Source organism: Spodoptera frugiperda, chromosome 11 (assembly GCF_023101765.2).
Source record: "Spodoptera frugiperda isolate SF20-4 chromosome 11, AGI-APGP_CSIRO_Sfru_2.0, whole genome shotgun sequence".
In the NCBI taxonomy this organism is placed as follows: Eukaryota; Metazoa; Arthropoda; class Insecta; order Lepidoptera; family Noctuidae; genus Spodoptera; species Spodoptera frugiperda.
Window position 1 is genome coordinate 9,167,872 of NC_064222.1, and position 27,998 is coordinate 9,195,869.

The window sequence follows — 27,998 nt, forward strand, 5'->3', positions numbered from 1 at the left end:
CGCGAGCGGCGGTTGTACGAGGTGGCAAAGTTGAAATTCGAAAAGAGCATACCCAAATCTATAAATTCACCAATTTTCAAAACTCCCGGAAAACATTCCAGGTAAAACTACCAAATGACTGGACTAGTGGCCCTTAGGTTAAGATTTTCAGGCATAAGAGTGCTGGTTCGAAACCTATCAATGGCAAGTACCAATGTGACTTTTTCCGAGTTATATGTATTATCTAAGATGATTTAGACACCACTGACAAACGGTGAAGGAAAACATCGTGAGGGAACCTGGCCTTATCATTTCTTATTGTATGTTTGAGAATCTTCGTAAATCTTCGTGTTTGACAATTGTAGAAACTTTCGACCGATGAAGTAGATGATTGTATCATCGTGCCTTTTATTCTTGAAGGGGTAGGCAGAGGTGAACATTATGGCACGGAATGCCACTGTACAATGTACACTCACTTTTCACCATTTAAGTATGTTATATTATAAGCCCCATGTAATAGGTGATAAGCAAATGATAGAAACATAATATTTTTTGAAATTTATATTTTTTCAAAAATTAAGCCACTGTGCTATTTATAGCGTTACAAACAATATTTGCAGTTATTCCTAGATTATACTGATGATGTTTTTCTTAATATTTCAAAGTCAAAGTCAAAGTCAAAATTATTTAATTCAAATAGACCGGGAAGGCACTTTTGGACGACGAAGCAAATATTACAATATTAAAATAAAATGTCTGTCTGTCGGTCAGCTAGTTGCTCGATTTACCTATTAATTTGTTGAGTTTGAATTATTTGTTAACTTCCTATTTTACCTATAATATTTTTTTCCATACCTATTAATTAATAGTGTCCATTACTTTACAACCTAGTCTTCATTCACATCTGGTAAAGAGTACAAATTTTGCCACTCAATAATGTAACGTATGACACTAACAATTAGTTCGAAATTCAAATAAAAATACTTAATTAAGAATTACTTCCCGCATTCAACAATCTGGATGACCTACAAACCCTCGTTCAATGTCGTACTTATCAGCCCGCTAGAGCGAGACGGCGATATATTTTATATCTGTCTCTTTCACACAACTTGATCGGTCTTCGTCTATTTTCGGGCGGGCCACTCGGTTCGCTCATTCGATATCGGACACACTCGTTCATTCTCTGCGCATGGCAACTTTCTTCGACCGCTAGTACGCATGCGCGAATCGTGTCAAACGGTGACGGTGCGGCTCTCACTAACCTAACCTCTCACTTTTATTTATTGTGAAAACAACAAAATAATCTGTTAAAATGCAGACCGATTTTTACGGAATGCCCGTACATCCTACGATTGTGGCCTTAGGCAATCTGAGTGCGTGTTTATTTTTTTTTTATATGTGTTGTAGAGCGTTTTTCGTTCCATTCTATACCTATATTATTGCTCCTAAGTTTCACAGAGTGAATTTTAAAGCATACGGAAAATGGGCACGTAAGTACTTTTACACCTATTTTATCTAGTTATAATACCCTTTTTAATATAGGGAATGTAAATTATGATTGATTAGTGCGCTTCCTAACTCGGAAGGTCGGTCACTGACCTGTGTTCGGAAGTTCAATGCAGAGCGTTGCATTTCCAATCGATCGATTCCATCTGCAGGGAATTATATAAATTTTTATTATTAAAACTAAAAGACATAAGGACTATTATTACGTGACTATAATTAGTCTTATATAAAAGTTATTTTAATTAATAAATTCTAGGTATTTGTTTGCGAACCTACTTTCGTGTTAACTTTCTTTTTTTCGTTCATGTATGGCCATCGATTTTGCGTGAGGTGCCATAACTATTTTTTGGTTGACATTCAAGTGTGATACTGATACTTTTTACCCGACTGCGCCAGAAGGAGGGTTATGTTTTTCGAGTGTATGTATGTATGTATGTATGTATGTATGTATGTATAATTGTTTGGCACGCTCTGCAGCCTAAACGGCTTGATGGATTTTGACTTGAGAGGTGTCGTTAGATTCGTATTTACTGTGAGAGTGACACTGGATATATGAAAATTAAAAAAAAACAAAATGGCGGATTTTTGGCGCCAAATTCGAATATTGCTCACTCTCTAGCCTGAACGACTCGATGGATTTCCGCTTTATAGGGGTCGTTTGATTCGTATTTACTGTCAGAGTGACACTAGATATATCAAAATAAAAAAATAATAAAACTAAAAATAAATAAATAAAAAAAGTAATTTAAAAAACTAAAAAACCCGACTGCGTTTCTTTATACATACAGTCGGGACCCATTCTAGAAAGCAAGCCGTATGTGCCCTCACAAAGTCTTTATATTTAGAATGGGTCCCGACTGCTTAAATTTTACGATTACTTTCTTGTTTTAGGGTTTTTTCATTTTAATATTATGTATAAAGAAACGCAGTCGGGTTTTTTAGTTTTTTAAATTACTTTTTTTATTTATGGTATATGGAGTCAAATGAGGAGATGGATCACTTGATGGTCAGCTTCTACAATAACAGTGGAGTATCAAGCGCTGTGTCGGTCTTTTAGGAAACATTTTCATATCATTGTCGTATTATAACTAATTGATATAACTACGATGATACGAATAAGGTAGGCAATTATAGTACGTTAAAAGGAAAGAGGCTCTATCCAATATTATGGTCCAGTACTCTTTAGTCGTATAACTGTGGTGGGTAGATGGCCAAATCACCAAATCTGGATTTTTTATAGTATAAGCCGGTAAACGAGCAGACGTATCACCTGATGGTAAGCAATTGCCGCCGCCCATGGACACCCGAAACACGAGTGGCGTTACAAGTGCGTTGTCGGCCTTTTGGAGGTTAGGAATTTAAGGGTTGTTGGGAAATCGGGGATTGTGAAGGGGAGTAATTGGGCCTCCGGTAACCTCACTCACACAACGAAACAACGTAAGCGTTGTTTCACGTCGGTTTTCTGTGAGGCCGTGGTATCACTCCGGTTGAACCGGCCCATTCGTGAAGTGTGTATGCAGGTCCTTGTGGTTTTGTTTGGTTGTGTGAGTGAGGTTACTGAATGATCATTTCGGCCGGCAAAGCCGACATCTCCTCTGGAGTAGCAGGTGCCCATGAGTAGGTAGCGTTGATCGCTTACCATCAGGTCAGCCGGCTTGTTTGCTCTGTAACTATTCAATTAAAATAAACAACAGTTTAGTTTTTTCAAGGAATAATAGACATTAAGTTATTAAGATAAAGATAATTTTTATTTGAATTTATTATACTTAGTTAAATATTTTTTTTCGGATAGATACTCGTAACTAGTTGGCTGGGTTTGTGTATAAATATTTAATGAAAAAAACACGTTTTTTTTTTGTGCTGGAATCAACCATTGAATATTGTAACTTTCGTGAGACATACTAAATTAATTATTATGTTATCGGCTTACTCACGTAGTGTTTTGACGATTAACTCGACTAGTTTCAAGCCATGCAAGAGGCTCATATTCATGAGGAGCATTTCGCGTTTCGCCAGTAGCAGCGTGACAATCGCCGCGTCGTGTGTCGCGAAATGCTCCTCATGAATATGAGCCTCTTGCATGGCTTGAAACTAGTCGAGTTAATCGTCAAAACACTACGTGAGTAAGCCGATAACATAATAATTAACCATTGAATATTTTTAACGTAGGTAAATATTTTTATTCTCATTATAGGTGTAATATACATATTTATACATTATTAATATCGGTTTTTATGCGTAGTTACTAGTTATATAATGTTATGGTCTGTGGTCTGACCAGTTTGTTGGGAAGTCGTAAGCGCGACTGCTAATTTATAAATCTAAAAAGAGTTTTATTTACGAATATGTCAAAATGTTTTGATGAATACCAACAATCACGTCGTGATTTTAAAAGACTTGGCGTAATATTGTAGTCGACTGCACAGTTGACGCGGTTGCTAGGCAACCGGCTGCCGCTCAACGTGTAGCGGGTTCGATTCCCGCACGGAGCAACTCGTTGTGTGATCTACAAATTGTTGTTTTGGGTCTGGGTGTGATGTGTATGTGAAATTGTATGTTTGTAAACGCACCCACGACACAGGAAAAAATCCTAGTAAGGAGCAATGTTTTTTAAATTTTAAGGAATATAAAACTGCACAATGTTTTCAATTAATTTCTGACCTAATTGCACTCCGATGTGGTTGAAAATACATTGACAGATACAAAATATAAGTAACTTGATTCTCATACGTCTTGCCTTCAAATATTAAACCATTTGTATTTTGTAGGGTAAATATTCACATTACTTTGATTAGAAATTCGTAAGCATTCGTTACGTAGTTTGTTTATAATTAGCATACAATTACTTATAGTTAGGTGTTTACCTATTTGAAGATATTCGATGACTTGACGATTTTCATTGTAAACGTTGAGTGAAGGTCACATTTTGGGTGAATTTTTCCAATTACCTGTATCATGCAATGTAGTGTTGATATTGCAATTTGCAATTTTCATCGGATTTTGAACTTTGAAGTGCATGATCGTGATGGAACTGATGGATCATGTGTAGGGCGACACATACGTATAAATGTTCATTGGTTTAATTTGGATTGGACAACACGACTTTTTTACTGTCTCGATTTTTAGGTTAAACGAGTCATCTACGGAACTAAACTGGTATTATACTATTATTATTATCAAATCAGAACCCTTAGTATCAGTTTGCTTTACGTTTAAAGTAATCGAAACGAGAGCGCGTTCGGGGTTCTGATTGGCCGGCTCGAATAAACCAACCAATCAGAGCGCCAAACGGGATCTCGTTTCTAATAATATAATCAATCAACGATTACTTTAAACGTAAAGTTTTACTGAAAGTACTGGTAGTTACTGTGGTCAATGTTTGATCACGAGCTTTCCCTCTATTACAATCAGACTTATAATTTTACTAGATTCAATTGATGTAGGGTTTCGTGCATCAATGACTAAAGTGCAAAGACCTTCACTTTTGCACTTCACAAGTTGACTTATAACTGTCGCTTTAAGGGCATTTCATACTCGGCAATCGGACCCAGAATCATGTCGACGGTTGAAAGGGTAATTGATCTAGTTAATTTTATTTATTTATTTTATTTGTAACTAGTTAGCCGTGATCTTCCTTCTGCAGAGCAAAGGTCTCCCTACCCTCTTTCCACTCCTCCCTATGTAGTCCACCCTCCTCTGTGAAGTGTTTTCTGCAGCCAATTCTTATCGTAATTAATCTAACCGTAATTTTTTTTCACACATCATTGGATGGAAAAAATTCGCTGATTCGTAATATCGCAAAAATGTCGCTCTGATTAATATTAGCCTTTAACCGTCGATATGCTCAGTAGTATAGTTATTACTGTTTTATAACTACCTAATTACTAGATCAGCAGCATTGTCATGTGAATATAGGGTTGCCTGCATTGCAATGTAGTTAACAATACCTTCTTACCATATTGTTAATTATGCACTTATGAAATACTGACCTAATCTAGTTACAAAAGTACTTAGTTACTTAAATAATAGATACAAAGTAGGTACTTACTACTTATTGCAAAATAATTTTACGTCATAATAGTTAACTAAAGTAAACAATCTTATTAACGCAAAGGTACCGGTTACCGACCGGCCTCCTCTATCCGACCATTTTAGTTTATTTACGCTAATTTGTGTATTTATCGCGCGAAAGTCTTGAAATACGCCTTATTCAATACATTAATTCATCATTCACCTTCAGTCAAAACTTGGGTTTGTGGGGTTAACGCACATTCCGACTGTCCTGCGAAATATAAAAAAGGTGCAGTTTGCGTAAATTTTCATGCGAAAAAAACATAAATCAGTGAAATAAAAGATCTCGATTTTGACGATGATCACTCGGGTAAACTAAGAATGTATTTACTTTATGTGATTTATTGGTTCATTGAGTCCTTATAATTTCAATATGCATACAGAAATTCCATGTTTTTATAGATTTATCGATAAATTAATGTTGGACGGAATAAGGAGCCCTACAAAATGACGACATACCGAATACCGACCAAATTGGTCGGTAAACGGAATTTTAAGGTTTATGAATGACACTAATTTTCTGTAACGTGGGTTGTTTTGGGAGTGTTTTGTGATTAGTTTCTTATTCTTAAAGTTATCCTTAGATAATAGACCGGTATCCGACCTATGCTAACTATAATGGATTTTTTGTAATTTACGTTTCAAATTAACATATTTCCGATTTATTTACGATTCCTTCACTAAGACTTGCTAGAAGTAAACCTTTATATTTTATGTTTATTTCGAAGAATTTCATGAATACGATATTGTTACAACTTAATAAGTAATAGTAGAGTAGAAAGTAACTAAAAAAAAAATGGTATAAATTTCGGTTTAGACGTTTTATTATACAAATACAGGATTGGTCGTAGTCTGGATACGATTTGTTTCCCTGTCCCTTGTTCCGACTAACTAATGGAATATAGGTTTTGGTGTTTTTTTTTTAAATTACATGATAAGCACATCATCGGTAAGTCATCAGGATGAACGACAAAAACGTTAGTAATAGGTATAGTACTTGTACGTAATACCTACGACATATAATGTTCCGAAAATAACTACGGAGGTTTATTGTACCTACAACCTACAAGTAGTAAAGTAAATAAAATAAGTACCTACCATAATGTACGATACATAGTATGTAATGTATAGGTAGGTACATACAAAAGTTTAGTCACGAATTTACCTAATTACGTATCGTAATAATAGGTATCTACCTATAGGTACTTAAAGACCATTCGCATTAAACCAATACGAACAATTTCTTTATTAGGCATAATAAATTAAGATCGACATGGTGTTGGTAAATCTTATGCTGAAGTACTAGGAAACTTAATTAAAAAATAAGTAACTACCTACACGGTAGGTTGAAAAGTAGGCGTCACATTGTATGTTCTCTGCTTACATCTCCAAGTGTTAAAAAACGTAATGTTTTATTAAATTTTAAAATTCATAATCGTAATTTCAGTATCGAATCCAAAAACAATGCGTGAATAGTTTTAGAAAGATTGTTGTTTTACGAATTTCTACTCTACTGCTAAGATATAGAGTTGATTTTACAATGTGCGTTTGGGTCGGTCGGTTCCTGAGGAGTCGGTATCACGGACATCTGTCGGCAGTCGGTCGGTATACGGGGACTTTTTTTTTTTTTTTTTTTTTGAGGGGGGAAAATCATCCAATGACTTTTCTCGCCTTGGGCGAGGCGAGAGGGAGTGTCAGACTCTTACTGACTAAAAACCACCCCGTTCCTTCTCCTGCTTTTCGAGCCGGAGCCCCGGTAAACCCGCTAGGTAGTCCGCAGCTCCGGATCAGGCATCAGCCCTATTGGGCCCCATCTGTGGTGGTCTGATGGCTCTTTGAGGCGCGCGCGGAACGCGACGCGCCGCACGCACGGTTCTGGTTCTGTTCGGGCGGTGAGCTACCCTTGCTCGCCGTCCGCAGGCCCGCACTTACGGTGGCCGGAGATCGTCTCGGGATCCCCTACGCCCGAAGTGTCTTTCGCGACGGCTGGGGCGTGAGGAGGTTTGTTCTCTCACGCGCCCCGCCTCCTCCTTAGCTAGCATGACTGCTTCGCAGAAGGAGGAGACGGCATCCCAGTCCCTCTCGCTCCGCACCATGGCCTGAACCAGTGCCGGGCGCGAGAGGTCGCCGTCGCCGACCACATCCCTGAGGACTTGGCGGTGCTCAGCCCACGCAGGGCACACCGCCACCGTATGTTCTACCGTGTCCTCCGGGCGGTCCTCACAGTGATGACACCCGGGCGTTTCCTCCCGCCCAATAAGGAACAGGAACCTACCGAAACTCCCATGTCCGGTAAGCACCTGCGTCAGGCGGTAGGTGAGGACGCCGTGGCGCCTCTCTAGCCACTCCTCAAAGAGGGGACTTACCGCTGCAATGACAGCGAGCCCAGCCCTTGGTTGCGACAGTCGCTGCTGCCATTCCGCCATGAGATCGCGCCGGAGCTCGTCCCGCCACGCACTGATCTGGCGCGGCAGTGGAGTTTCGCCCCGGCGACACGCGTCGGCGCGCAAACTGAACACACCTATAAAGTAGGTGGGAACCTGTCTATTAAGTTATGCATCTGTTTTTGAGGCTTCTATGCAGATTAAGGTTCCGTCATTATATAACAAAATATTACGTAAGATTACCGTGGCATACTTCATGGTGAATTATTTATCGAGTTTATTGACTTGCGAGTATATTATGCTGGGCGCAGTTACATATACGTCCTTATTATGTTTGTTGTGTCAATACTTAATAATGAAGCGATACAGCTGTTAAATAACAAGTTTTAAATAACAGATTGGCGAGCTGATATGATAGTTCTGTGTTCTGTATTTGTTATATCACACAGGTATATTTTTATTATAATTTAAACATTGATGAACAACTAATATTCTACGAAGTACTTATATGTCAGGATAAATCTATCTATCAGGATAAACAATCAGTATAAATAAAGGTAGACAGCAATTTCAAAATATGAGATTTGTACAACGTTTTTCCTGTATCGAAACAAGTATCTGTCTCTAAAAAACCTTTTTAATAAGGAATCTTTTTTGGGACATTAAGTCAGCAAACGAGCAGACGGATTTCCTTATGATACGATTGGTTAGCAATCGTCGCCGCCCGTCCATGGACATTGGAAACACCAGAGGTATTACAAGAGCTTTAGTGGTCATTTAGGGGTTAGGAATTTGAGGATTGGATATTTATGTAAAAGGTACTCACATCCCGAATATCATAGTTGAGGTTAAAGCGTAAAGGGTCGCCGAGGCCGGTTCGCTTTGCGTACGCGTACTTGAAGGTCTCGACGATGCGGTGCCAGTAGAGGTTGGAGCCGGTGGGCGCGTCTGTGCCGTCTCCTACCCAGTCTCGCAGCATGTTGAGCATAAAAGCCAGGACCGACCCTGACCCGGGCAGCGGTACTGAATACAGTGTGTACTCGTCCGTTAACGGCACCTCGATAGGATCTTGCCACTCTACCCTAAAAAGAAATGTAATCAAATTGTTAATGGGGCTCTGGTATAGGCTTTAACATAACTGAAGCATGGGCAGAAATTGCTGATAGGAACAATAAATCTGACACTAATATTATAAAGCTGAAGAGTTTGTTTGTTTGAACGCGCCAAGCTCCAGAACTACTGATCCGATTCGAATAATTATTTTTGTGTTGGATAGCGCATTTATCCCGGAAGGGTAAAGGCTAAAACATCAGGCTATGATCAAACCGCACGGAAGTAGCTAGTAAATATACAAAGTCCTTGCTTCTCACCTGTAATTCATGAGGTCTTCTTCTGTAATTATACCGCCGAAGTTCTGGATGTCGCGCACGAGCTGCTTGGTAAGGGAACCGTTGTGTATCGCCAGTGGGCCCTCCTCGGCGATTATATCCAACGTTTTGGCCAATGTTGGCTGTGTAATTATATCGCCCTCGTTCCACACTTCGCCAGTCGCCGCGTTCACGTACACCTCCCTTTTGGAAGAAGTTGTGTTAAAACATCTTGGCAAATATATGATTTTTGTCAGTATCAGTGTAACTGGAAGTATGTTAATAGCTGATCGTGTTATGTTAGTAAATTTTTATGATAAAAATTTAAATACAAATATAAATTACTTACCGCATTGACGGCTCGGCTTTGATCCGGTCGCTGTAGCTCCTGAGCACTCGTGCCATGTAGGCGTTGACGCGATGGCCGTCGCGGCAGAGCTCGGCGGTAGGCGCGACGAGCTCTTGCCACGAGAGAGATCCGTAAGCTTGATGGAGTTCGCCGTAGCCGACTAGCTCTCCGGGGACGGCGATGGCGAGGCCGCCGACGGTGGACGACGCGTTGACGTACATTTTCTCGTGAGTCGCGGCTGGTGCTCTCTCGCGCGCGTTGATCACGCGCACTTGCCCAGTTCGCGCGTCGTACACCGTGGCGAGGAACCCACCGCCGAGCCCCATGCATTGTGCGCACGCGACACCCTCACAGAATAACGTTGCTATCGCTGCATCCACGGCAGAGCCATTTTTTTCCAGGATTTTACTAAAATAATTAAAATTTCATGTTAGATTTTACAGGAGCAAAGCTAACCACTAATTATATTTTTTTTCAAAGCTTGATATTTCACAATAGATATCAAACAACAGACGAAGTACGTACCGTCCAATAGAAGCACATTCGTAGCCATTGGCGGCGACGGCAGCGCGCGGGAAGCGCGGGTGGTTTTGGCCGGCCCACGGCTGCAGCACCAGCACGGCCACCAGCGCGCCCGCGACCAGCGCCGCCAACACGCTGCCCACCAAACACCACCGCCGGGACTTGCAACCTCTACAACCAATCAAACCACCGATCACTTTCAATTACCCACTGGTTCTATTTTTGAGAATTAGAAAATAAAACAAGGGTTCTACGCGATGTTACTGATCCTATTGAAGAAGCCTCAGTCCTTATTTTCATCAAAAAATGTAGTAAAGCGCAGGTTTAATTTATGGTAGAAGCTGGATCAATTGTTACTGCTGCTACGAGATCCACTATCGATAAATTGGTCTAGGAAATAATATAAAGAACGAAAACCTGATAAAAGTTCTGTATCGGAAATAGATCGCCATAGTAAAAAAAACACATGAAAATCTAATAAAAGAGGTCGAGCGCGCTAAACAAAGAATTGTCTGTTTTTTGTAAAAACAGAACAAAGATCACTGAACAAGTATTGTGGTCTTCGTGAAGTAAACAATCAATCATTACCTTAGATGGTGTCTATTACCGAGTCACTGCTCACAAACATTTAACAATACGCATTCTGACAAACACTGAATAAATAATTTTGGATATCTAATATTTATACGGATAATGTTGTAAGTATTGATAGAAAATTATGCAAAACTTTTTTGGAGATTTGGAGATTTGAACATAAACTGAAAGACTTCCTCGAAATGACACTAGAAGCGTCAATTTGATTTATTTTTTAATTTGACTGTCGCTTACCAAAAAGTTTATAATGCAATGTCTAACCACCAAGAAGGATAATTGTGTTTTTCAAGTCCCTGTTTGTCTAAAACAAGCCATTTTTATGGGCCAGCAACATTAAAAATCCAGTCATCTGTTGGTAAGCAAACGGCGCTACTTATGGATACTCGCAACAATTATTGCTGATCTTTTTGAAGGGGAAAATCATTCAATGACTTCTCTCGCCTTGGGCGAGACGAAAGGGAGTGTCAGACTCTTACTGACTAAAAACCACCCCTTTCCTACTTCTGCTCTTCGGGGTGAAGCTCCGGTAAACCCGCTAGGTAGTCGGCAGCTCCGGATTATTGCTGCACTAGACTAGCATCTTATGAAAATAAAAATAATCGTGACAGCGTGAGAACGACAATAATAAGTTTCACAGAGTTTCTATGAAATGTATTAAAACATCATTAGTCTTGTTTCGTAGAACGTAATGTTTACAATATTATTATACTATCGCGTTGTTTCAGCAAATATAGGGTTTTTTTTTATAATATTCATCATAAACATCCTTCTTTATAATAGCTGTGAAGGTCACGAATATAACAATTAAGTACATAAGCATTTATGTGTGTATAATAATTAATATATTATATATTCTAGGTGATAAGATATTTTTTTTATTAGTATAGATTGTATAAAGTAGCATTTTCTTTTAAATTAATTTGTCTGATAAAAGTTCTGTATCGGAAATAGATCGCCATAGTAAAAAAAACACATGAAAATCTAATAAAAGAGGTCGAGCGTGCTAAGTAGCATTTTCTTTTAAAATTAATATGCATTTCGAGATTTAGAGCTTTATAGGAACCTACCATGCAAGAATACTATACAATCTTACTCAATAATAATGTAGTCACTAAAGCACAGTTGAATAACCTTAGCAAATAATATAGGCACCAAGTACCAAAGAAAACGACTCAGGTTTTAAGTAATTGGTACCTAAATGGAATGTCAAATGAACTACCTAATTTACCGACATAGTTATTCTCTTCTAGTTTCTAGAGCAATGGATTAAAAATCGAGTACCAGTCTAATTGTTGTCGTTATCTTCGATAAATCTTCAAGATAAAGGTATCAAGACGTAGACACGTGCCATTCAACTATGTTAGTAAGTAAGTACTCGTAGTCTGTTAGACTGCCTGGCAAAAACTCAAGAACGGCTGGTTCACTTTCACTCAGCCCAGATAAGGTTCATACGGCAAGTAAGCAAATCAAAATCCACATTATTGCATGTGAAGCCGAGGCTCCACTAAATTGTAGTAAAAAAAGCGGATCAAATATAAGTACATTATCAGCCGAATTATTGAAATACTGATCCATGATTGATATCAGAATAAATATGTATTAATGGATTGGTAAGTAAGGGTTTACCGGGGCTTCGGCTCGAAAAGCAGGAGTAGAAACGGGGTGGTTTTTAGTCAGTAAGAGTCTGACACTCCAACTGGCCTCGCCTCGCCCAAGACGGGAGAAGTCATTGGATGATTTTCCCCCTTAATAAAAGGGTATCCTATAAACTCATTAATAAGTACCTATTTCTGGAAATCTCAATAACATTTATAAAGGTGGGAAAATTATAATGATTATTGCATTAGCAAAGCCAATAGCGGGCAATATCGATTATAATAATCTATATATAACATAATTATAATAAATGCATTAAAACAAGATCCGTCAATTTACAAATTACCTACTAGATTAAATATATCGATAATGGGTGACGTATTACATAGGTACATAATATGTCGCGCGTCGAAACGAACGTATTCTACCACAGCTGTGTGTAGACAATTGATAAAACTATGTGCTCTATCAACAATTCTAATGAATTTAAGGAATTCTTGACGTTTTTAGAAATGATTATAACAGACCGACATAGGATCAATGTTTCGACTATAAGTCATGCATAATCTGTAATGTATAGGTCAATAAACGAGCGAACGAAGTCACCAGATGGTAAAGCAGGCGTTACAAGTGCATTGCCGGTCCTTTGAGGGTTAGGAATTTATGGGTTGATTTTATTTCTATCTTCTCTAAAATAAGAAAATAAATTGTTAAGTGTTTTTTTAACGTTGCCCCACACATAGGGTTTTCTGCTGTGTCATGGGTACGCACCCATTAAAAACATACATGACTAACACAAAGAGTTTCCGGATTGCGGGAATCGAACTTGCTAAACGTTACGCAGCAGCCGATTGCCCAGCCACCGCACCAACCGTGTAGTCATATTGTTGTAATTTTGTTTTAATTATTTTATTTAATATATTTTTGTCATTGTTACAGTGGTTACGGGCTGCACCGATGGCATCGGCAAGGAGTACGCTAGACAGGTAATAATAGGTCATAATTAACATATTATAGTTAGTTATTTATTATTTTTTCCATGTAAAATACTGTCATTTAGCCGAACGTGGTTGCCGCAGGGCCGACCACAAGATTAATTAGAAAAGACCAGGAGAAATGAAAGGCATTTCTTCTCAAGAGTAGTTCTATCCAATCAAGTTATTACTTAGGTACTTGGGACTTATAACATTTCTTGATTATGAAATATGTACTAATTGAGAACAATATTTACTATTAGTCATTAGTCCTTAAGTTGTGCGCGACAAGGTTTTACTTATTACTAGTGGTCGCCTAGTGGTCGAAATTCGACCATATACGATTTAATTTACAATACCATTTAACATACGTTCAAGGATAATTTTTATTTAACTCAAACTCAAACTCTTTTATAAAACTCTATTCATATAAGACGTGAGAATATCATCGCAACGCAATGTCTGTCAATTTTGACGTTTTGTCAAATACGATCAGATACTATGCATGTGTGTGTAATGTTTTATTTATTAATTTAATGTACTTTATTAGCATTATTTTTGAAAAATATTAGCATTTTGGACTTCTCCTACACATAAACTATAAGTGAACCAAATTTTATGCTCCTACCTCTGCGCAATTTTCGTAAAAACAGTTACAAAGTTTTTGCTTCACGTATTAATATATAGATTCTGTGACGGGGTCCTTAATTGTTATACGCATATTATGTAAGAACTATATCACATTAAGGAACTCAATAAAGATATATTATATATAATTTGAATTGAACATAACTGGTACGCACGTAAATATGTTGAGAGAAACTGTAATTTACCACCCTATTTCTATGTACCTACATTCTAAGGAAATAAAGATTTATTATTATTAAAAAAAAGACTACTGGTATCGGGTCATAGTCATAGGGACTCTTCCTCATGAGTAGCGTGCGCAGATGCGGCGACGTCGCGCAGCCTAAGGCCAGCCGTACACGGACGGCTTCAAGCAGTTATAACCGACTGCTTGAAGCCGCGACTGCGCGATGAACTATAGCCATTCATTCGCTGCCGTACACACGACTGCTCGAGCAGTCGCGACCGCTTCAAGCCGTCAACTGCATGATGAAATTTCATCGTGCCGTCGACTGCTTGCGAGCGGTTGCGAGGCATACACCGACTGCTCGAGCCGTTGGCTGCGCTAGAGCAGTCAACAGCTCTCCGACTTCCCTCCCCCGCCCTTTGCGGCCTCGCGGCGTCTGCTGAAAAAATCAAAAGAAAATTAACTGCTCGAGCAGTCCGTGTACGGCCGCCCTTACGGTCAGCGCTTGCGTTGCGCGCCCATCGTGCCCTCTGCCGGCAAACACACGCACTGTCTTCTAACTCTGGCGGCATTTGCGATGATGTTGGGCCGCTCAACACGGTCACCAGCGGTGTTGATAGTGGGTGCTTATCGCAGTTCATCATCATCATCATCATCAGCCGAGAGACGTCCACTGCTGAACAAAGGCCTCCCTGTTCCTCCACGTAGAGCGACAAGTCGCCACCGGCATCCACTGGCCCTTTCACTATCGTAGTTGATCCAGGATTATTCTAGATCAGACATGAGATTAGTTCGTGATAAACCACCTAAGATAAAGTTTATTTTTAAGTAAGTACCTATTTAATGTAACAAGCAAAGTAACAACTTAGGTATTGAATGTTTAAACAGCATTTTTTTAAGTTTTCGGCTTACTATAAATTTTGGTAAATATTTTAAGTGTCAGACTTTTTAAACTCATTATAAATAGACGTGACTTTGGTGTTAAAAGTATTTTTAAATATTTTGTTTAAGTATGCCTAAGTTGCTTTAGGTTTTTTAGAGGTGAAATTGTTTAGCGTATTTAGATAAAGTCTCAGGAAATGTTATAGCTAAACTGTGAAACTATGTTACCGTTTCCACTGATACTAAGCTATGTACTTTTGTAGCTGTGTGACGAAGATGTGCAGCTCAAGTATTCAATGTATTGGTAGTAGGGAAGCGATCCATGGCACACATCCATAGCACGTATCTATCCATATAAAAAAAACATAGCTTAGCTGAGTCCGTTTTCACCTGTGCTAAGCTATGTATGTGTTGGTGGAAGTCAAACGCATTCACAGCAACGTAGCATAGCACATCTCTGCTGGAAAAGCACCCTTAATCTAAGTATCAAAAAGATTTACGTGAAGTGGTAAACGTCACCAACTCATCACACAAATAACATAGCACAAAATACGTTCGATATAAAAAACAACACTAGCCTATATAAATTCCTGCTTACGTCGATCAAATAAATATTTATACATACTATGTATATTTGCTGTGCTATTCACATTATTACGTAAATATGCTTATATATAATTAAGCACAGGTACGCAAATATGTACCCATTAAAAAAAAAACTAGTAGTAGTTTTATAAGCCATTCATAGTTCTTTTTTTCATTTTAATTTGTCGAGACCACAACTATGCTAATCGAGTAAGAGTTTTTTAACTGGATTCTTGGGTCAAAAAAAGTATTATTGTGATTTAGAAATTCGTTAAAAATGTAAAAGTAACTGTTATTATAGTTTTTATTAAGCGAGTGTGGGAGAGCAATACTTTGGCATGAATGGGCCAGGTCGACCGGAGTAATACCACGGTCTCACAGAAAACCGCTAAACATGAAATAACGCTAGCGTTGTGTTTCGTTGTGTGAGTGAGGTTACTGGAGGCCCTATTACCCCCCTTCCCAATCTTCCCAAACCCTGATTCCCCAACATAGTTACCTTTAATTCCTAACTCCCAAAAGGCCGTTAACGCACTTGTAACGCCTCTGGTATTTCGGGTGTCCATGGGCGGTGGCGATTGTTTACCATCAGGTGATCCGTCTGCTCGTTTACCGGCTTATACCATAAAAAGTCAGTTAAAGAATACTATACTATGTATTTAACTGACTTGACGACTTAATGCGTCAGTAGGTAAACCAATAACAATTAACTCGTTCTTCATCAAACAATTATGTCTCTGAATTGTTGTATTTTAATTTAAGACTTTAGAACTAAACATCGTAAGATTACAGTCTATATAGTAAGGTGCCTATAGTCTTTATACATATATGTAGGTATGTAATTAATTCGTTAATTGGGATAATATTTATTTGTCTGCTTCGTTGGTCGAGAAAGCGTGTTTGTATTAATCGTTACCCACATAACGGAACGCTCCCGAAAAAAGCAAATTTTATTTTTGCTTTTATAATGGAGTTATAGCGTCAGGAAAGAAAATTCGACTTATTTTTATATAATAGATTAAGGAATGCAATAATTTAATTTAAGGATTTTAATTTGAGTAAGGGAGGTAGGGGAGGGATGGGCACTTTTTCACAATTTAATGCATAAAAAGTCAGATTTTGTAGATAATCTACATTTATTGCCACTTTCTATTGCTCCATACTTTTGGCTAGATATCTTATAAAGAACTTTCTTATAATAATAATCAATCTCCTAATTAGAAGGTAATTAAAAAATTAAGTCAAAAGTGCCCAAGGCTCCCTATGGTAGGGAGCATTGGGCACACCCGGTGGGAGGCTTGGGCATGGCCTGTAAAACACTTAACATCTATAATAGACTCCAAAAATATACGTAATAACAACAAAAAAAAAAACATCTTAAATATATCACGACTTATCTTAAATTAGTTATAACCCATAAAGGCTTATATTTATATTTATCAGCTGTTGTTTTTATTTTTGATCCTTTTGATACCTCTTCTATGGCTCGTAATATCAAATCTTTGGGAATTTCTCGTCGTAAACCTTTCTTTTTGAATCTTTCTGTAATTAAAAATATTTCAAATAGTTTAATTAAAGCAGGTAATTATAATTTTCAAAAGACCTCCTATACGCAATATAAAGAAGAGAGCATTGGACATGCCCAAACCTCCCTCACATCCGAATGCCCATTGCTCCCTCTGTACACATTTTCAACACAATTATGGGCACTTTTTTTTGTTTAGGTATTGAAACGTGAATTTTAGTTTAATTTATTAGTTAGTAAATATACAATAAAAATATAATAAAAAATACACATACCTTTCGTTACTTTTCTCTGTATTACGATCCAAATCCACAACAAAATATTTACTTTTACGAGCGCATAATCTTCAAATGTGTTTGTGTTTGACAACTGACGGTAATAACAGATAGTCTATGGATGAATAGTTTTGCCAGACGGTAAAGTAAACTACCAAATTAAGAAAAAAGAAAAACCTATGACAGGATCAGAATAAAAGGGGGGTGCCCATGTCTCCCGACTGCCCATCCCTCCCCTACCTCCCCTACAGCTGTTATCCTACCTTATATGTATTGCGGTTCTCCCTTTGGCTGAGATTCAGTATTTTCAGTGAAACGACTGGCATCTGCCATTAAAATTTTAATGTTTAATTAAAATCCATTTTTATTGATTTAATAATAGAATATTTGTTTGTTTTGTTGCAGTTGGCCGCTGCGGGCTGTGATATCGTTCTAGTCAGCCGTTCTATGGAGAAACTGCAGGCAACTGCTCAGGAAATAGGTAAATTACTACAAAACATACATATTTTTAATATTGAGCTTATACAAATTTTGATCTAATATAGTTAATTTGACTTTGATTATGATGTATCAATTAGCGGGTAAGTAACAAAAGGCATCAATAAAATATTGTTGCAGTAACTGCAAGACACTAATGCAACTATGGTTTTCAGTACCCTTAGTATGAGTAATCGAAACAAGAGCGCGGTCGGCGTTCTGATTGGTTGGTTTATTCGAGCCGACCAATCAGAGCGCTGAACGCGCTCTCGTTTCAATTACTTTAAACGTAAAGCAAACTTGTACCAAGGGTACTGGTGTATTGACCATGTTTATGTGTCCCGAGTGTAGCTTGAATCTAATCGAAAATCCTCGTCAAATAGTAACGTGATTAAGGCTTAATCATTAAGCAGTAGGTACGGTAAAACGAGGTGAATAGAATTCAAAGGGTGAATAGACACAAGAATGGGGTGAATAGATGTTAGAACATTTTCCCAACATTTATTCACCTCTCTTCTGTATCTATTCACCCCTCGAATTCTATTTACCCTGTTTTACGGTATACAACAATATTAAATGAATTCAATTGTTACAGAGAAAGAATTCAACGTCTCCACGAAGATCATCCAAGTGGACTTCACTGCTGGTGAGGAGATATACGAGACGATTGCTAAGGAAATTGTCGGTCTGGAGATTGGGACCCTTGTGAACAATGTCGGCATCTCCTACTCCTACCCTGAATTCTTCCTGGACTTGGTTGAAATGTGAGTAGCTTGTATAGTGGATTTTTATATTAAGTCTTTGACTGTCAATAGAAAACTGTTGAAGGCAAATCGTGTTTTTTGCGTGCGACGGCGTGCAATGTGTTTATTTGTTTATTTAACTGATCGCTGACTGTTTGCTCTGTTGGTCGAGTAGTGCAGAAAGTGCGACGGTCTCGTTTTAGATTCCCGGGTTGGGCAAATATTACAGGCCATTTTCGGTTTTTAAAAATTCCGCAGTAGTAGCATGTAGTCTGGAATTGTGCTCAGTACATGGCACTGAGAAATTTTCAACAAGAGCATAGGCTCACCCCCTATTTCCAAGGCGCTATTTCCAATTTCATTATCCCAAGACCATCACTCAAGAGAGAAGGAGAAGTAATTGGATGATTCCCCCCCCATTACTCAAAAAAAACAGACCTTTTGTTCCTAAACACACCTTTACAATGGCGCAACAGTATTCAACCACACCATAATAAAACACAAAACACGTTGTCCATTCAAAAAATTCCAATTTCCACTAGTGATGTGACGACTCACGAATTTCTAAACCTCAATATGACGGGTCCTGGCACCCGTTCTATCCCACTTGACAAGCTAAATGCCAGGAATACCAAAAGCTTTGGTTTTCAATGGCGTCGAACAGGGATTTCAGAATGTCAGATCGGTATTTTATCTTGGTCTACCTTCTCGTTTTGAATGGAACACGTTTTACGCACATACATACATAATATTATGTACATACATATTTATAAGACTGCCTCGTTGGCCGAGTGGTTGCAAGTGCGACTGTCGGGCAAGGAGTCTCGGGTTCGATTCCCGGGTCGGGCGCGAAGTATTACTGGGCTTTTTTCGGTTTGTCGAGTGGTGTATATTGGCATTATGTGCACCTCTGCCTACCCCTTCGGGAATTAAAGGTGTAACGTTACAAAAAAAAACATATTTATTATTATGACGTACACAGTGGTATTAAGTCTTATGGTACTTTGTATTGATTGGTGGAACGCAGGGATTTAATTGTACTAGTGGTCGCCTAGTGGTTGAAATTCAACCATATACGATTTAATTTACAATACCACTTAACATACGTTCAAGGATAATTTTTATTTAACTCAAACTCAAACAAACTCTTTTATAAAACTCTATTCATATGAGACGTCAATATCATCGCAATGTCTATCGATTTTGACGTTTTGTCAAATACGATCAGATACTATGCATGTGTGTGTAATGTTTTATTTATTAATTTAATGTACTTTATAAGCATTATTTTTGAAAAATATTAGCGTCCTGCACTTCTCCTACACATAAACTATAAGTGTACCAAATTTTATGCTCCTACGTCCGCGTAATTTTCGTAAAAAGTGGTCCAAAGTTTTTGCATCACGTATTAATATATAGATTGTTGCTACTTGCTTAGGTACTTACGTGTCAATCCGCACTGAGGAAGTGCGGTGATTAATTCTCAAACTTTCTCCGTGTGAGAAGAGGCCTTTAGTCAGCAGTGGCCACTTATAGGCTGTTGATGTGTGTGATGTGACGTTGCTACGTAGGTATCCAGTATCAGGAGCTGCGGACTACTTAGCGGGTTTACCAGGACTCCGGCTCGAAAAGCAAGAGTAGGAACGGGGTGGTTTTTAGTCAGTAAGAGTCTGACACTCCATTTCGCATCACCCAAGGCGAGAGAAGTCATTGGATGATTTTCACCCATTAAAAAAAGCTATCCAGTATAGGCTTCAGTCCATTACCAGGTCATCAAGAGTATAGAACTTAATTGATTACCAATATGCCAATATCAATAAAAATATTGCGTGACTTATTAATACTGGCAACTGCGTCATGCCTCTATAAAAAACAGTCGCATATTCTTCTGTACTGAATGACCATTCAACACCTAAAAAAAACTGTTACGTTCAACGCACTTAAAATAATATTGACTGACGATTTATCCTCTTGAAAAATTAACACTTACAATGTGCCAAAAGATGAGTTCATATTAGGTCATCATCCGATGATGATAATAAAATATTGATTCAAGTGCTAGTAAAAAAGCACGTGTCAAAATGTTTGTGTTATTGGGTGTATTGACCCGTTAAATAAAGGTCTGTAGTGCTGAAAAAATATTTTTAAAGTGCTAATCAGTTGTAAAAGCAGGAAGATGTTTTTATGGTATAAGCCGGTAAACGTGCAGACGGAACACGTGATGGTAAGCAATCGATGCCGTCCATGGACACCCGAAACACCAGAGGTGTATCAAGTGCATTGCCGGCCTTTTGGGGGTGAGGAATTTAATGGCTATTATATATGAGATTGGAATAATTGGGCCTCTGCTAACCTCACTCACACGACGAAACATCGCCTGCGTTGTTTCACGTCGGTTTTCTGTGATGCATGAAGCGTGAAGTATGACTCTCCCGCACTTGTACTTTAAAACAAGCTACATTATAGTTTTTCTTTTCACAACGTGATGAGATATTACTAAGTTTTGTTTATTTAATTTAATAAGAATACAGTTGAAGACGACAAATTCAACAATATTTGCCTGAACAACGCCACTAGAAAACCGAATTTTATATCAAAACGTCAACAACTCGACACACACAAAGCTCTAGAAATATCTTTTGAAAAGCTATCAAAAGCAACTTCATAGAGAATAATATCGGTGCAAGCTATCAGAGTACGGAGACGCCAATCGTTGGCAGTTCACCTCTGGTAATAATGCGGAAAAGTTGAACATTTGTGAGTTGAATGCAGCCCCGTCGGTTCCATACCGCGCGTATTATTGCGCCGCTGAAATATTCGCTATTGCAATTGATATGAGATTATTTTTGATGTGGGTTCTTGATATTTGCTGGGGATTGGAATTTGGATTTATATTTTTGAGATATAGGTATAGAATAGGAAGAGCTGCGGACAACGTAAAAGGTTACTGGGGCTCCGGCTTAAAGCAGGAGAAGGAACGGGGTGGTTTTTAGTCAGTAAGAGTCTGACACTCCCTCTCGCCTCACCCAAAGCGGGAGAAGTCATTGGATGACTTTCCCCCCTCAAAAAAAGGTATAGGTATAGAATAGGGTAGATGACTAATTTTTGTTTTTTATGCCCGTCTTGTAGATTTTCTTTTCTTACGGAAACAAAAATACTTTCGAAGAAAATCGTGTGACGTCACTTCTAGGTACGTTTTATACGTTTATCTGCGTATTGTTATCTTATATGACAAAATTAAAAATTGCGTGTCAAATATTTTTTTATTACCCAACAGACGGAATAAAGGGATTTTTAATTTTGATATCCCGTCATCGTTCCTATTACCTCTATTCAGAATCTATGACAACTATGTAGAAAGTTATAAGTTCGGTTTGCAAGTCGAGTGAAGGACTCTCAGTAATACTACAATCCCACAAAAACATTTCATGTTAAATGTTGCCAAGACGAGACCATATAGCTCGCACTGTCAAAAAGTAATCAGATCCCGTGTAGAGCCAAGTTTCTAACCCTACATGCCCAGACCTAAATCGATAAGCCCTAATTTCACACTCAAGTTACGGGGAAATTCTACAGCCATAGCTCGTACTGCGTAGTTCGTAGCGCGTAGCAGAGTTTTTACGCTATAATCTCGTAGGCGTGCAAACCTTGGACGTAACTGGCGAGTCGGCCGCACGGACTTTTTGCTATTCGTCATATGGGCTTGAGCTTAAAAATCTATTCAATCTTCTAAACTCTTTCCGTGCGGCCAACTCGCCAGTTACGTCAAAGGTTTGCACGCCTACGAGATTATAGCGTAAAAACTCTGCTACGCGCTACGAACTACGCAGTACGAGCTATGGCTGTAGAATTTCCCCGTAACTTGAGTGTGAAATTAGGGCTTATCGATTTAGGTCTGGGCATGTAGGGTTAGAAACTTGGCTCTACACGGGATCTGATTACTTTTTGACAGTGCGAGCTATATGGTCTCGTCTTGGCAACATTTAACATGAAATGTTTTTATGGGATTTCATTTCTTTTTGTAGGTTGCTTATGATAGAAAGATAAAATGAGCGACAAATACAAGTATTTTTTTGTCGCTCATTTTTTCTTTGTACCACCATAAGTAGCGCTATTCAACATATCCCGTGAATACGAATCGGAATCATGATAGGTGTCCCCATTGCCGGTACAAGTATACACTTGTAGTTCGTCCCAGTGGTCTACAACATATCGCACAATAGCAGTCCTGACTTGCAACGCCATCTCAACGTCTATTCGTTCATGCATTAAATATGTCAAGGAATGGAAGAGGCAGGAACCGTCTCCCGGCATATTAACCACACGATGGCGGCGGGGTCCCAGCTCCACTTCATGTAAAACTTTTACACTATCCATGTTCAGTATCTAAGTAACGAAATACCTATACCCTAGCTTAACCTAGTAACAAGGCTATGTAATGCCAAACTGTAAACTAAACCTCTCAATTAAATCTTAAAGTAAATTATACCTACCTACTGGACAAGTGTCAATGAAATGAGCGGTATAGGTACCTGTAGATAAGCCTATTAAACCTAGTTCTAAAATATCTACACAAAATTATTTTTAACACTAGATTAACAACTATCAATATCGTAATTTTCTACCTACTATACAATATTCAAACCGTACGTAATCCTAAACTACTTAAGTTAAACCTATTAACAATGAAAATTAAACAATGACCTACGTATCAAATTATTCTCACTAAGTCGTACCTACATAAACAACTATAAACATATTATACCTACTAACCTATACTACTTAATTGCAAATACCTACTTATTCAATCTTTGAATTTCTTAATTAAATTTGTGAGAAAATTGCAAACGTAATGCTAATACTTTTTATCAATGAAAATTAAAACACTAGTACCTAACTAAACCTTCACCTACTAAACTACTAAATTTATAAGAAAATTGCAAACGTAATCCTAATACTTTTTATCAATGAAAAAATTAAAACACTAGTATCTAAACCTTTACCTACTAAACTACTAACAATTAAATATTAGGCAAATGGTTTTTTTCTCCGCGATAGCAAACTTTTAAATCACCGAAATATTCCGAAAATTTTTCATTCAGCGAGACAACCGTCAACGACGTCTGCCCTCGCGCGTCTGCCCGCGTTCGGGTGCCGCGCTCGCTGACGGGCCGATTATTTTTAGCTACTGCGCGGGGACGAGGGGGCAGGCGGCGGGCGTTGGCGCATACTATACTTACGATGCTTATGTTCAAAAGTGTAGGTTGATTAATAAACACTTACCGAAGTGAAGTGTAGTAATATTATTCATATCTAAGTACTTATGGGTAGGATAATGTTTTGATTTGATGAAAAGTTCGTGTTCTATGTACTTGTGTATAATTTTCATCATCTCAAGCAGGAAATAGGGAATTAAGTTTCCCTATTTCAGATTTTTACCCCTCCGCGGCCGCATTCAGACCTCTAGCGTCAAAAGTTGCGGAAGTCTCGAACAAACTTTCACCCCCTAGTTTAAGGGGTTGGGGGGTAAAAGTTCCAAGTTTTAGGATTTTTTTGTTGTTTGGGTACTAATACTAGCTTACATACCAAATTTCAGTTTTCTAGGACTTCAGGAAGTACCTTATGAATTTTGTTGATCATCAGTGAGTGAGTGAGTGAGTGAGTGACGAAATCGGGGTATTTTAGATATCAATAAAATCTAAAGTATAAGAGCTATGCAATTGAAACTTTAGAGGTTTATTAAGTCTACCACTGGCATTATATCCTGAAAATTTTGTTTATCTGGTATAACCCAAACTCAAGTTATGAAGGTTCAAAAATACGACGAAGCGCTTCGAGAAAAGGTAGGTAGTGCCCTTGCGCTTGCGCTTCGCTTGGCTCGTCTTGGCGGGCACTACCGTGCCCCCAGATTACAATAGACACCTATTTCAATGGCTCTTACCTTGCAACTATGTGCATAGAAATTGCATTCCTTTGCTTAACCCCCTCGATGAAGAGGAGTAGCATTAATATCAATGTCTATACAGTTTTATTAAGTTATATTATCAAACTCAGTTACATTGGATTTAAAGAAAAACTGATTAAAATAACCTTCACAATTAATTTGTCCTTTCACCTTAATTATTCCCTTAAAAACAATAAGACCTTACTGGCCTTTGAATGCTTTAAGTGTTAAAAACAATAAAATGACTAAGGTAAGTTCGCCTGTTAGCGGCCACGTTATGAAACGGCCTTTAAAAATGCCTGAAAATAAGATAACTGACAACATATTAATAGTAATTAGTACATATTTGTTTAATCTTACACGATTTCTGTACATTCATGACGATCTGGCAATCGATCGATCCAGATACATGTGGACGTGAAAAGGCGAACTTACCATACAAAAATTTTATAGTAACTTTCATGAGACATACTAAATTATTATGTTATCGGCTCTAACATGGCTTAAAACTAGTCGAGTTCCTCGTCTAACCGTTACGTGAGCAAGCCGATAACATAATAATAAATTTACCATACGCTATTGAAAACAAGTAAAACGTTAAAGAAAATTTACTGCCGTACCGACTCAGAGACATTTAATGATTGCTTATACTATTTCTTAGTAACGATTTTCTATACTATTTCTTAGTAACGGTTCTGAAAGACTGCTCAAGACTAGGTTAAGTAACTATTAAATGACTGAATACGGCGGTTATAATAGGATCTGATTTGAACAACTCTGAGTCTGATCCATAAAGTGACTTGCATACTAGGTTTTACTTAGTATTATTACGGAAATCGGCTAATAATACATTAATTGATATTTATGTTATACCATATGATTGACCATTATGTAAATATGTATAATATGTATGAATAATAAACTCAATAATACATTATTATATAGTTCAAGTTACATTATAATGTTTACGTCATTCTGTATAAAACACTAGTCACACGTGTAAATAAGTATAAAACAAGTTTATTAAAAGCAGGAAAGGGAAAAATTACTAGATTTTAAACCAATAATATGAGGTTTTTTTTTTCTGTGTACGAAGTACATAATAATTTTTTTATCCGACTTCAAAAATAAAAATAAGTTTCTCAGTTTGACCTGCATGTATGTGTATATGTATGTTTGTGCGCGATTATCTCACGTTTGGCTAAACTGATTTTGATACGGTTTTCAACATAGTATTTTTTAGAAGGTATTAGGGATATTATCTACTAAATATCTATATTACTAAAAATAGAGGTAAACAAAAAGGGAAAGGGGATGATAGTATTTCACATCTTCTTGTTTGTTAATTGATCGTAGTAAAGTTTTCCTAAATTATACTGTATTCGTTATTTTTTACATACTTTCTTTGTAAGGTATGGATATTTGATTTTAATTCTACTACTAATTATGTAAATAGAAATTAAAAAAAAAAACATCTTCGTATGTGGCCACTGCTGAATACAGACCTCTTCGCACACGGCAAAGGTTTGAGCTTGCTTAATGCGGATTGGTAATTTCAAACTTATAACTTGACACTATAAGCCCACAATAACTGTCAGCGGTGTCTGAATAATCTTAGAAAGTACATACATATAACTCGGAAAAAGTTACATTGTTACTTGCCGTTCGGTAGCTTTTGAACCCGCACTCTCATGCATGAGAAGCATCTTAAACCTCAGGGCCACCACGACATATTTATACAATAACCATCTTTTCCTCTTTAACAGGAACAAACTCTTCGAAAAGCTGTTGAAGGCGAACATCGTATCGGTGACTCGTATGACCCACATGGTGCTGCCAGCCATGGTGGCCAGGGAGAGGGGTGTCGTCATCAACATCGGATCCGCTTCATCCATGATCCCCAGTCCTATGTTGACTGTTTATGCTGCTACTAAGGTTGGTATTTTTTAATAATAAAAAAATAAGATTTACTCAGCTACAGACACGTTGAAAAGAAGTAATTGGTACAAAATTTAATTAAATTTAACTGTTTTGGTACAGTAGGCTTACTGAAATATATCAAAACTTGCCTTTTCTAAACAAAGCAGTAGGTTGATATCGATTACTAAATGCTAATAAAGAGCGTTCTAATAAAATTTTGATCTCAGTTGTAGTTAAAAGTAATACTACCAAGACTAGTTACTGCAATCAGCAGCACTGTACTTTTATCAATATCTGTAATAAATATTATCTGAAATTTGCAAAATGCTTAAACAAATACTGACTTTCTTATAGTGACCATCGTCAAAATATCCAAACTACTTCTCTTGCAGGCTTACGTCGACAAGTTCACTGAGGGTTTAGACATGGAATACTACAAGAAGAACATTCTATTCCAATGCGTCATGCCTGGATTCGTCTGTTCCAACATGTCAGGTATCCGTAGGAGCTCTCTCTTCGCTCCCAGCGCCAAAGACTTCGTCAGATCTGCCCTCAGCCTCGTCGCCGTCGAAAAGAGGACTCCAGGCTACTATCCTCATGAGTTCTTCGTAGACTGCCTGAATTTCATATCATCAGCTTCTTACCACTTTGGAGTATGGATCGTCACCCGGTCCATGCAAAACAGCCGTCTGAAATGCCTGAAGAAAATGAAACGACAGTAAATTGTATTTTGTTACTGGTATTTTTGGGGGTCTCTTACTCTTATTCCGATTACTCTAAAGTCTAACGCTTTTCTCTTATGCTTTTATCTGTCATCATAAAGTCGAGGATACACTATGGGAACGAATATCCTATGACATGCATCGGCGTTATGTCAAACAGCGTCTGATTTCACTGGACTTATGTCACTAAGCGACGTTGATGTTGCCAAACATGTGGTCCAGCAACGTCGCGCTACGTCACCCAATGTCCCCGGCGACACGTGTCGCAAGACATTTGTCCTCTAGTGTATCCTCGGCTTAATTGATATAGTGTATAGTGACGTGACGTTCTATAACCAGTAGTGACGTAACGTCACGTCATAGGTGAATTTCAATTGTTTCTATGCTTTTTCTTGCGCTGTATTTAATGGCAATCTGCGATTTGGAAGTTTCTAGTCAAAACTTCAACTCGACAGACTGTCGGTAAAACTGTTTTAACCAAAGATACTTATTTGAAATAAAGTAGTCAATTTCATTATATTGTGCATTAGTGTCCGACTTAGGGTTGGATATTAGATATTCAACATTCAATGTTTATAATTGTCAGTCATATTTAGTTGTAAGAATGACAGTACTTGGAATGGTACGAAATAAAGTATGGTTTAATGATGATGTGATTATGAAATTCGAAATTTCGTCGACTGTATATTCGACTGTGCTGTTTTGTACAGTTTTGGCATGTTGGATTGGCAGGGAATGTATATTTAATAAAATTGGTATTAAATGTGTA

At 37.9% G+C, this 27,998-nt stretch overlaps 2 protein-coding genes across 2 annotated transcripts in view; both read left to right on the plus strand.

The window, feature by feature from the left end:
• Positions 1 to 27,998, plus strand: part of LOC118274759 (uncharacterized) — a 380,866-nt gene that overhangs the window by 260,007 nt on the left and 92,861 nt on the right. The gene's annotated exons all lie outside the window — the stretch shown is intronic.
• On the plus strand, positions 1,109 to 27,996 carry LOC118274754 (very-long-chain 3-oxoacyl-CoA reductase). The gene is made up of 6 exons (XM_035592449.2): positions 1,109 to 1,469; positions 13,308 to 13,354; positions 17,829 to 17,904; positions 18,496 to 18,664; positions 26,354 to 26,522; positions 26,900 to 27,996. Exons 1-6 carry the CDS (start codon positions 1,292 to 1,294, stop codon positions 27,227 to 27,229), a joined length of 969 nt encoding a protein of 322 aa, XP_035448342.2. The 5' UTR covers positions 1,109 to 1,291; the 3' UTR covers positions 27,230 to 27,996.